Source organism: Castor canadensis, chromosome 7 (genome assembly GCF_047511655.1).
Source record: "Castor canadensis chromosome 7, mCasCan1.hap1v2, whole genome shotgun sequence".
Classification (NCBI taxonomy): Eukaryota; Metazoa; Chordata; class Mammalia; order Rodentia; family Castoridae; genus Castor; species Castor canadensis.
The window spans coordinates 63,425,784-63,437,683 of record NC_133392.1 but is presented as its reverse complement, the minus strand read 5'-3'; the positions used below and the strand labels follow the sequence as shown (position 1 = coordinate 63,437,683).

Sequence of the window (11,900 nt, the reverse complement as noted above, 5' to 3'; positions counted from 1 at the left end):
GTTTAGATGCTAAACATCCCAGGATTTAGCTTCTAGGTCCATCTTAAAACAGGGATATCCACATTGAGCCAAGTCTCCAGTGTGGCATTTCCAGATCATACTGAACCAGTAATATCAAGACTTTCCCTAATCCTTCCTTGATTCCTTTAGGAACTGCTGCATTTAGTCTTCACAGATTTTTTTTTTTTTTTCTCCCAATACTGGGCTTTGAAATCATTCATTCTTGTTAGCTAGGCCTTCACAGAATTTTTAAAGGTAGTATGCCTGTAAAATAGCAATTCACTGATTCTCCTTGAGATAGCACTGAGTACCTATACCTCAAGTTCACATCACAGATTTAAATCTGGAACTGAAATGATTATATGTAATCTGTAGAATTCTGTTGCTATAAAAATGTATATCTGTAGATTCTGTCGGAGATTGTAAATTATGTTCCTAAATATTCTGAACCAGAAATATTAAGACTTTCCTCAATCCTTCCTTGATTCCTTTAGAAAGTGCTGGGTTTAGTCTTCACAGATATATTTTTTTTTTTCCCAATACTGGGCTTTGAACTCAGCTTCATTCTTGCTAGCTAAGACTTCACAGAATTTTTAAAGTAGTATGCCTGTAAAGTCGCCATTCACTGACTCTCCATGAGATAGCACTGAGTACCTATACCTCAAGTTCACATCACAGATTTAAATCTGGAAATGAAATGATTACTTGTAATCTGTGGAATTCTGTTGCTATAAAAATGTATATCTGTAGATTCTGTCAGAGATTGTAAATGATATTTCTAAATATTCTGAGGCTTGGAGAAGTATAAAATAGGCTCTTACAAGGATGGTAATCAAGAGGGCTTGAGTTATATTTGCAATTTCTACTAAACTGTGATAGACTCAGGTAATTGAGACTCTGGAAGCTAATAGTATTTAAGTATTAAGTAGTAGAACTTCTAATATGTTGACAGGATGAATAACTGTAGGTGGTTAACATTCTCCTATCTCGGGTGTAGGGGCTGGACTTAAATAGACAAAAGGCTCAAAAAATATTCTATAAAAGGGATGAAGTCTTGTCACGAGTTGTAGAATGCCAGGTTGGATGTCGGTGGATTGTTGAGTTTGAGGCCAGCCTGGGCAAGACCCTGTCTGAAAAAACAAAACAGCAAAATAAAAAAAGAACAAGAATCTACTCCCACCAAAAGGTTCTTTGTCTAGGAATCACACAAAGTTTGATAAGAGGAACACCAAATTCTAATCATTACAACTATAATTATTAAAGCTGGCTGCCCATAGCTATCTGAAGAGTGACTTAAAAAAATAAAAAATCGCCAGTTGCTGGTGGGTCACACCTGTAATCCTAGCTACTCAGGAGGCAGAGATCAGGAGGATTGAGGTTTGAGGCCAACCTGGGCAAATAGTTCAAGAGACTCGGTCTTAAAAATCCCCAACACAAAAAAGGACTGCTGGAATGGCTTAAGTGGTAGAGTGCCTGCGTAGCAAGTGTGAGACCCTGAGCTCAAACCCTAGTTCTGTGCCCCCCCATATATATATAATATATATAAAATAAAAATAAATTAAAAAAATATATATATAAACACACAGAAGTAATTTTTTATAAATGGTTCACAGCACACATGCTATTTTTTTATTATAGACCATTTTCTTATCTATTTCTCTTTTCCTTGCATCAGTCCCTACCTTCTGTTCTCCACCTTCCCTTGTAGCAGTATAATATGCATACTTTTCTATTTTCCTGTTCATAAAATCCTATGTAGACCTGCATATACAGTGTTTCTTAGGGATCATTTTTTCTTTTAACCCAACAATTTTTCATGAAAATCCACCAAGTAATCTAGTTTAACTCAATTTTTTTTCTCCTTTTGTTTTATCGATTTTACATTTACTTACATGTGTATACATTGTTTGTGGCACCTCCCCTCTCCCCAGCAACTCAGTTTTTTTAATGGTTGGGGAATATTTGATATTAAGGATACTATAATGTGGTTAGCCATTCTGCTATAGATAGGCATAGTTTTTAGTTCTTGGCTACTATAAATAATGCCAGAAGAAAATATCTTTATAGATAAGTTGTTACAAGTTGGTGCTTTTTCTTCCTGTTCTTAGGTCAGAATGGGGCAAGAGAGTAAATACATTTTCAGTTCTAATGGAGTTTTCCAGGTTGATTCGAATAATGCTATAGCATTTCCTCAAATAATGTTAAAGGATATCTTTTTACATTTTTTGGGAAGCCTTTTTAAAACAAAGATTTTCAGGCTTGAACCACCTTCTAGTTCAGATCTATAGTGAGGTAGGAAGCTGGATCTTTCTCCTTCACCCCCACCCTCTGTCTCTCTTTATATCTCTCTGGCTAATTCACTCATGCATGCATACACATGCCTACCCCAGAGCCTCATGCATGCTAGGCAAGTGCTTTCCCACTGAGCTACACCCTCCCCCCAACCACAAAAAGTTGTAGTTTAAAAATCTCCCAGATGAATCAGAGGCAGTATTAGGACAACTGCATTTAGTACCAGGCAAAAAAAACAAAAAACAAGAACTGGTCTTTATACTTATATCAATAATATACTTCAGCCAGATATATTAGAACCTAAGTATCAAATTGAGACATGAATGTATATATGAAATAATAGGTCAGGGGCAGATACATTTTCAGAATGGAAGACTTAATTAATTGGATTGGGGACAGCCCCTTGGGAGTCATATATCTAGGTTAGAGTAGCAGTAGTAGTTGTTTAGAATTTGAGTGGTTAAGAGAAGCTAGGAGGGTGGGGATAAAAGAGCCTTACGTATGCCAAATATTCTTGAACAGCTCCTGCTGAGTAATAGGAAAATACCAGATGAGATGATGAAGAGTACTGTGCTGAAAACTTGAGACTTGGATTGTAATTCTGGTTTAACTACTATCTGTTAGATTCTAGAACTCATTTTCTTGTTATAGGAAATGAGGTTGTTTGATATATGATGACTATGATCATTTAAATTCTGAACTAATGGTCTCCTTTGTTACCACAGATACTCTAGAAAATAACCATGTTAGATAATGTACTCTCTAATATTACAAGTCTTGAATCCAGCTCCAGTAGAGTAGAGTATGTTTACAAAAAATGAAATGTTACTAGGATGGGGATATTCAGCTGTTTGTCCAAAAAGCTCCTTTTCTTTTTTTTATATATATATAAAATATATATATATATTTTATTGTTTTATTATTCATATGTGCATACAAGGCTTGGGTCATTTCTCCCCCCTGTCCCCACCCCCTCCCTTACCACCCACTCCACCCCCTCCCTCTCCCACCCCCTCAATACCCGGCAGAAACTATTTTGCCCTTATCTCTAATTTTGTTGGAGAGAGAGTATAAGCAATAATAGGAAGGAACAAGTGTTTTTGCTGGTTGAGATGAGGATAGCTATACAGGGAGTTGACTCACATTAATTTCCTGTGCGTGTGTGTTACCTTCTAGGTTAATTCTCAAAAAGCTCCTTTTCTACAAAGTTCTTCAAGGGTTGTGACACTTGTGACCTATAGGAATCCATTCATATTCTAAAAATTATTGTTTCTAAATTCTAGGAACACATTCTCCCATTGGATTCAGGGTTACATATTTGTTTTTTAATGAAACAAGAATTCCCGAGTTTGTGCTTTCAGGTTCAGAATTTAGGCCCCAGAAGAGAGATGGCTTCAACTTGTACTTATGTTTTTCTCCTTAGGCTCTGCAGATGGTGAGGGGAGGAGATTGCATTCAGCACCTGGTCTCCATCTCTCAAAGACTCCAACAGCAGAAATGGAGCATATTCTCCATGAAATGAGCACAGTGCCTGCATCTCAGGTAGCAGCCTCAAATGCTAAGGTCTTGGACCTGGGTGATGTGTTAAAGAGTGAGTGGTAGGGTTGGTAGTAAGGCAGAGGCATGGTCATGTAGGGCTATCTGAAGAGAACATGTTCTGAGATCACTCTGCTTTTGAGTAAGAGATTGCCGTGTGGCCACTACCTTTTAAATATATCTACTTCAAATGTTTACTAGTGAGTCTTACCCACTTGTCTCCCATATTGCTGAGAACAGGGTCTGTGGAAAACCACAGGTCTGATGTTATATGTTTGCCTGTGTGTTTGAAGGGTGCAGCTTGACAAGGTCTCAGCAGGGAATATAGAGGGGATGAACATTATGGTGCAGAGAACTTTTGCCGCATCTCACACAATCACAGTGGCACCATTGTCTGAGAGAGGGAGGAGGCTCCAGTCTCTTCCCACAGTTTTGTATGTAGCATTAGGGTTTATTTATTCAGACCATCCTCCTCCTTGCTAGTAAAAATACAGTGTAGATGAAGAAGCAGAGAGAAACTGAAGGTTGTAATTTTGGGAAAGCTATGTGCATTCAGCAAAAATTAGGGCCTATAGTTATTATTTTATTTACACACACTTATTTGGAGCCCATAGGATGTTCCTTTTACTGGAGCAGTTCTGAAAGGGTATGTTACAGAGTTCCCTAGGATGCGAGGAGTTGTGTTAGTCAGCTTCCATCACTGTAACAAAATATCTGAGAAAACAAGGGAAGAAAGATTATTTTGGCTCATGGTTTCCAAGGTTTCTGTCCATGGTCACTGGCTGCATTCTTTGGGGCCTGGGTAAGACAGAATGTCTAGGCAGAGAGGAAGTGATGGATTAGAGCTGCTCACCTCATGGCAACTGAGAAGCAGAGAGACTGTGACAACAAAGTCAGGGACAGATATATCCTTCAAAGGCATGCTTCTAACTTACTTCCTCCAACTAGGTCCCACCTCCTAATAGCCCATTCATTGATGATTTCATAAATGGATTAATCCATTTTTGAGGTTAGCACCTTATGATCTAGTCACCTCTCAATCACCAGCTGGTCACCAAGCCTTTTAACATACAAGTCTTTTGTGGGATACTTTACATCCAAACCATAGCAGAAGTCATGGAAGCCTTGTATAGGCTGCTGATTGGGTCAGAACCCACAGTACTCATCAAAGGAATAAAGTAAGAAATAGGATAGAGTATAGTTTCATTTTTGACTCTCTACCCCAGTACATGTTTGAGTGGAGTCCCAGTGTGTTTTCAGTCAAGAGCAAAACCTGGGACTGATGGAGTGGCTCAAGTGGAAGAGTGCCTGCCTAGCAAGCATGAGGTCCTTAGTTCAAACCCAGTACTGACATTAAAATAAAAACAAAAACAAACCTGAAACATGTACATTAGCAAGAAAAAGAAAATGATTTAAAGGATTTCCATAGGATACTAATGCAGTAATGTTAGGGTAAGGGACAGGAAAACCCAAGCCAAACTCAAATACTGTCTTGGCTAGATTGATACATAATACATCCTTTTGAAAATTTTATATATGTGCTCAAGAAGAGTTGAGTTTACATTACAATAGAGGTCAAGATGCAAGGCACCAGTTCATTGAAGCTTGTCCACCATGTTATTTTTCACTAAAAATGTAAAAACAGGCTTAGAATAGGAAGAAAGACATGAGCTAGCCTATTTGCTCTGTCTTGCCACATGATGTTCTGTGCCATGTAATGATTCAGCAAGAGGACCCTTACCAGGTGCTAAGCAGGTACCAGTACAGTGCCATTTAACTTCCCAGCCTCCAGAAATCCAGACTTTGAGCTCTTAGAAGGCAAAGGAAATGTCTCCAGTTTTGTAGTGACACATATTTCAGGGCTGACTCACCCATTCGTTCTAAATGTAAGTTGACTGAGTAGAAAAAGTCTGGATTAGAAGTTCATTCTAAGCCAGGTGCCGGTGGCTCACATCTGTAATCTTAGCTACTCAAGAGGCAGAGATCAGGAGGATCGTGGTTTGAAGCCAGCCCAGGTAAATGGTTCATGAAACCCTATCTCCAAAAAAAAAAAAAATCACAAAAAAGGACTGGCGGAGTGACCCAAGGTGTAGGCCCTGAGTTCAAATCGCAGTACCCCCACAAAAAAAGAAAGGAAAAAAAAAGTTCATTCTAGCTCTAGCTGTATCTCTTGCAAAATTGATGTTCAATAAATATTTGTTTAATAAATATTTGAATGAAAAAAAGTAACAACAGGTTTTATTTTGCAGTGTTAGGAATTGAACCAAGGACCTTGTACATGCTAGGCAAGTGCTCTACCATTGAACTATATCCCAGTCCCCTTTAAAACAGGTTTTAAATAAATAGTCCAATTAAGAAGGTTCAAAAGGATATACAGGGAAAACTATGTCTCTGTCTTATCAGTCCTTCAGATCCAGTTTCCCTCCCATGAGGCATTTAATTTTCTTACCAATTTATTGTTCATAAGTTTCTAAATAAGTGAACATCTGCCATTCTTTTTGGAAAAATGGTCTCTTCTGCCTACCCTTTGTTCTCACATACTTCCAATGCATATAATATAAAGTGTTATTATTCCTAACTAGGAGAGTTGGCTTCCTTTCTTCTGACTTCTTATGCATTTATTCATTGATTCATTCTTTTAAACAAATGCTGTTGAGCTTAGGTTCTTGGTATTGTGCTGGGGATGCTGTGGTGAGTGAGTTAGATACAGTCCTTGTTTTTATGAAGCTTACAGTCTACTATAGGGTACAGATAAATAAACAAGCAGTTTTATAATGTGGTAAGGATTTGTTGCTATGGGAACATAATAGAAGGTGTGTCTAAACCAGACTTGAGGTTTCAGGAAAGGCTTCCTGGAGGAAACAAAATGAATATTGCAGGTAAAGGGACCTGATGGAAATACTAATTGAATTAAAAAAGGCTAATTTGGGGTTTAGGTGTGTGGCTTAAGTGGTAGAGTATTTGCCTGGCAAGCATAAGACCCTGAGTTCAATCCCCAGTACTGGGGAAAGGGAGATTCATTTGTTATGGCAGGATTGGACAGTCTAGTGAGGGGAGATGATTGACAAGTGAGACAGTAAAGTATATAAAAAAGGGTCAAATTGTGGACCACAGAGAGCTCTATAGGTCACAGTGAGGAGTTGGAAGGAGAGAGAGAAGTAAACATTAGAGCCAGTTAGGAAGTAAACATAAATGAGACTTGTTTTCTGCATGTCTGAATGTGGGGAAAGGGAAATCAAGGATAATGCCCAGGTTTTATGTGCCAAAAAATGATATATTTGGGAGGGGGCATATTATGCTTAAGTGGAGATAGTTGGTAGGCCTTTGGGTATAAGACAGATGGGCTTGAAATTGAGAACTGGGAATCCTAGCCACTGAAAAGAGGAAAATAACATTGCAAAGAGAGGAGAAAGGCCAGGACATATACTTCATGAGCATCAGATTTAAGATAGTTCTTCTGAAGAACCCTAAAAGGAGATAGAAAAAAAGAGACAAGATAGCTGAAAGGGAAATTCTTTTCTTCTTGAAACGCTCTTCTCTTGGTATCCATGATAGGTATTATGAGCATGTATTACATGAAATAGCATGTAGTACATTAAATGAAATTAAATATACTGGCATAGATTATTTTATTTTACATACTTACTAAGTGCCTGCATTGTTCCACAAACTGTTCAAGGTGAAGGAATTCTGAAATGAAAAAAAAAAAAGTATTCTTCTAGGGGGGAAAGACAATAAACAAATGATATAACCTCAGGCAATGATAAAGAAGAATAAAGGACTGGTAGAGTGGCTCAAGTAGTAGAGTGGGCCTGCCTAGTAAGCATGAGGCCCTGAGTTCAAAACCCAGTACCACCAAAAAATATATTTTTTTAAGGGATTAGGAATAAAGAGGTAATAGTGGCTTTCCTCAGGGCTATTTTTGAGAGGGTAGTGAGGGACATCAGCTTGGAGGAAGTGACATTTGACCAGATACCTCAGTGATATGAAGGTTTCAGCATGGGAGAACTTTCCTGTTGTAACAGCATTATATAAAGGTCCTGGGGTAGGGTGAGTTGGTATGTTTGAGGAACATTAAGAAAGAGCGTAAAGATACAGGAATGGTGGGGATAAGTTGAGAAAGATCAGCAACATCATATCATATAGGACTTTATAGGTCATAGTAAGCAGGTAGCAGATAGAAGATGGGACGATCATATTGAAGGCTTTTGCAGGGGTCCAGGTGAGTATAAATATGAAATCCATAGGTAGCAATAGCTGTCAGTACTTGGCAGCTAAAGGAATTGTGAATGGGAATAGAAAGTCAAGGGCAATGCCAATGTTGTGTCTGAGTAAACTTAGGAGAATGTGGTGCCAGGGATAGTAGTTTGGAAGAAAGTTCAATTTTGGATGAAGTAGTATTTCACATGTTAATGAGGATATTTGACTTGTTTTAGTTCCCAACACTTAGTAACTGTAGAAATTTTTTCTTCATTTCTCAGTCTTAATATTCTTTCTTTCTCCCTTTGCCCCACCCCTTTATTTTTTTATTTTTTGCAGTGTTGGGGATTGACCCAGGACCTAGCACATGCTGGGTAACTGCTCTGCCACTGAGCTACATCTCCAGCCCTTAGCTTCAAATTTCTCTTTCAGTCTCTCTCATTCTACTAAGAGTTTGCTAAAGACCTGAGTGGTAGGCTTAGAAAGGTGATGGATATGATAAAAAGTGGTGAAGGGAAGAGGATCTGAACTTTGGCATTTTCTAGAAGAGTTGACAAGGAGAGTGGCTGAGTAAATTGGGTCCCTCTCTAAAATAAGGCATGCTTATGCTCTAGTTCCCTCCTTTTCCTCTTGCTTGCCTCACTGTGTTTACCCAACCACATCCTGCTGTTTGTTAATCCTCATCTTTATGTTTTTTTGTCTTGTCTCATTATAAGGATTCATCAAACTTGAGGAAAAAGCCTTTGGAAACCGGGCACCGTTGTTCCAGCTCCTCTTCCCTCCCTGTCATCCATGATCCTCCCATATTTCTCCTTGATCCCCAAGTCTATCCTTCCCAACCACAGTTCCTGTCCCCAGATGTCCTGATGCCCAGCTTGGCAGGGGAGCCCTATAGACCCCCAGGTAACTCCCCCAACCTTAATATTATAAGCCAGAATGTGGTACCTTTCCCAGAGATTTTAAGGGTAAAATCAGCACATCTCTTGAGAGGGTGGGGTGTCCCAAGGTAGAATGATGTAAGGATATGAATTACTGCTTTAAGATGAGGCATTGATATCAATGAATTATGACCAAATCATTTCTTAGGCACCATGATTCTTAGACCAGGGTCTAAACTGGCACTCGTAGGATTTAGGTATTTGTGAGAATGAACTATATCAATCATGATAGAATAAGCTTTTAAGTGGCTGACAGGAGTTAATTCTTAGTCTTTGGGATCCCCTGCAAACAGAAAGTGTCATCTCTATCAGGTAATTTTCTTTCCTCTTATTTACTAAGTCTCAGCTGAGGAATGCTGTAAGAGGATAAGAGTGAATGAGAAACTGGAAAGACCCTGTGCCTGGAGAACTCATATCATATGTACAGACCCACATGATCCTGAGGGAGATGGACAGCATCGTTCTGGCTTTTGTTGACACTCCACAGCAAGATGTTCTTCTTTTCCTCCTTATGGGCTGAACCTACAGCTTAAGGCAGTAGTTCTCAATGGGGAAAGAGGAGGCACTACTAGCAGCTGATGAGTTGAGGCCAAGGATGCTGCTAAATATCATAAAATACACAGGGCAGTCCTTTTCCACTCCCAACCAAGGATTATCAGCCTATGATATCAGTAGTGCCAAGGTCAAATAAATGTATAAAAAAAGACAGTCTACATTTGTGTATGTTGGAGAAGTAGTATGAACTAAAGCAGAGATCTCAGAGACTGAGCAAGAATTTAAGCAGAGGCAGCTTAACTGGAATGAAGGTACCATATTAAGAAAACCTGAGTGAGGTTTTAGAGTCGTTGTAGGATTAGAGTCACAGTCACTGCAAGAGGAGTATATTTGCCGTATTATGGAGGGGTGTGTGTTGGAGGAAGGATTATAGTGGAGTGAGGTAAGTATGGCGACATCTAAGAGACTATTTCATTTGCTCAAGCTGGAGCTAAATGACTTGATTTGTATGTGCATTAGGAATTTTTAAAAAGGAAATCAAAAGCGAAGAAAACTGTTCCTCCTTTCCCTTGTGTGCATGCTTTCAGAGGAGTGAAGTTGGGCGGAACAGCCAGGAGTGGTCCTTTGGGAAGAATTATTTTCTAAAGATGCTTAGTCTTTGGGTTTCTTTTCTCAGGAACTTCGAGGAGTGTCCAGCAGTTTCTGGCTATGTGTGACAGGGGTGAAACTTCCCAAGGGATCAAGTACACAGGAAGGACTTTGAACTACCAGAGTCTCCCACATCGTTCGAGAGCCAATGCCTCCGGGGGACCCTGGCCAGAGACCAATCAGAACATTGGGACCAGATTCCTAACTACTCCAGGATGCAAGCCTCAGCTAACCCATACTGCCACACTACCAGAAAGAAGCCAGGGCCCTCAGGTCCCTAATGTTCAAACCTGGGGGGATCTTTTCCACTCACACTCTCATTTGCCCACTGTTCACTCTGTATCTCCAACATCCAGCAGCATTCATTTACCCCTGAGGTCAGCTTGGAATTCTGGTCCTGTTATGGGGTTCCGAACACCTGGACCACGAAGAGTAGATATGCCCCCAGATAATGACTGGAGGCAAAGCAGTTATGCCTCCCAATCTAGGCATAGGAGGACAGGGGAAGACAGGTTTCTGTTTGTTCTAGCAGATATCCCTGGAAGGGAGCAGAACAAGGCTAGAGTACTGCAGCACAGCAGGTGGTAAGGGTCACCCCTTTCCTTTTCTGGAGGTGTACCTTTTTCTATAAAACTACTGTGCCAGAATTATTTACCTGCATTTCCACCATGGTTGTGCTATTCTCATTTCAACATAGAATTGGAAGTTTCTCCTACAGGTGCCAGGAACCTCTAAAAGAGACCTGGCTTTTTGGGAGGGAATATTTGAAATTCTAACATCAATTCCCCTACCAAAAGAAAGCAGCTCCTGTTTAGGGCTTTATTTGAGTCACTTTAAAGTTGTATCCATTATACTATTCTGGACACTAGCCATTTCTTAGTGTCTTAAGGTCATCATTTTATTTTGGGTATTGTTATACCCCCATATCCACTTGAGCCCTCATCCTCTGGAACTTACTGTATTCCCAACTTATACTCTTTGTTTTAATGTACTTGTTCCTATTACCTGACCCTCTGTCTTCCCCATCCTTGGAGGGACAGGTAGCCCTGTAGTCATGGTCCTGACCATATCATTCAGGGTAGTCTGCCACATAGGTATTATGGCCTGTCAGGTATTATGGTCCTGTGCCCCACACCATAGGCCTAGAATATGGAGCTGCTAACATAATATTTGCCCCTCTGAACAGATGGTATCAGGCACACTAACATACCCTCCTGTCCTCAGCAGCAGAGCCATTACTGCCACTTGCTCAGTCACCATTATAAACCCTCAGAGTTAGCTGAACTATTTTAGGGCAAAACATACTCTTTTTGTAAAGTATTTTTCATTAATAAATCTATAAGATAGTTCTATGTAATCCCTTGTTTTTCTTTCCTTTTGTTTGCTCTTGCTCTTTTATACTGGGATGGGGATACCTGGACATATGAAATGTTTTTTGAGTAAAAGGAGTTGAAGAGGAATTGAAAAATATATTCTCAAGGTGGGAGTCAATGGACCCTTAAAAAGAGTATTTTTCCTTGTTATTATTGCTGCTAGCACGTTTGCTATCCCTTTTTTGCTAGAGGCACTCAGTATACTACACACTTCCATTCCTCAGCTCCTAGGATTTCTGTGGCCATTCAAACTATGCTGACAAACTCACTCCAGGTCCAGGTCCTCTTGTTGCACTCCTTACAGGTCTGTGATACGCCCCCTATCTTGCTTGCTTTTTTCCCATGGGCTTCCTCTCCTTGACCTTGGGTATGGTACTTCATTCTAGAAAGATCCATCTTCACCACTTTCTCACTCCCA

The 11,900-nt window shown here is 39.7% G+C and overlaps 1 protein-coding gene across 16 annotated transcripts in view; it reads left to right on the top strand.

Moving 5' to 3' along the window:
* Usp54 (ubiquitin specific peptidase 54) overlaps positions 1-11,466 on the top strand; it is a 113,463-nt gene extending 101,997 nt beyond the window's left edge. For 13 of the 16 annotated variants that reach the window (XM_074079120.1, XM_074079117.1, XM_074079119.1 and 10 more), the window contains 3 exons: positions 3,716-3,834; positions 8,745-8,931; positions 10,138-11,466. In XM_074079120.1, the coding sequence (XP_073935221.1) occupies positions 3,716-3,834; positions 8,745-8,931; positions 10,138-10,697 (866 nt within the window). In that variant the 3' untranslated portion in view covers positions 10,698-11,466. The remainder of the gene's footprint in view (positions 1-3,715; positions 3,835-8,744; positions 8,932-10,137) is intronic. The other 3 variants (XM_074079128.1, XM_074079130.1, XM_074079129.1) reach the window with 1 other exon arrangement.
* The last annotated feature ends 434 nt before the right edge of the window (positions 11,467-11,900 follow it).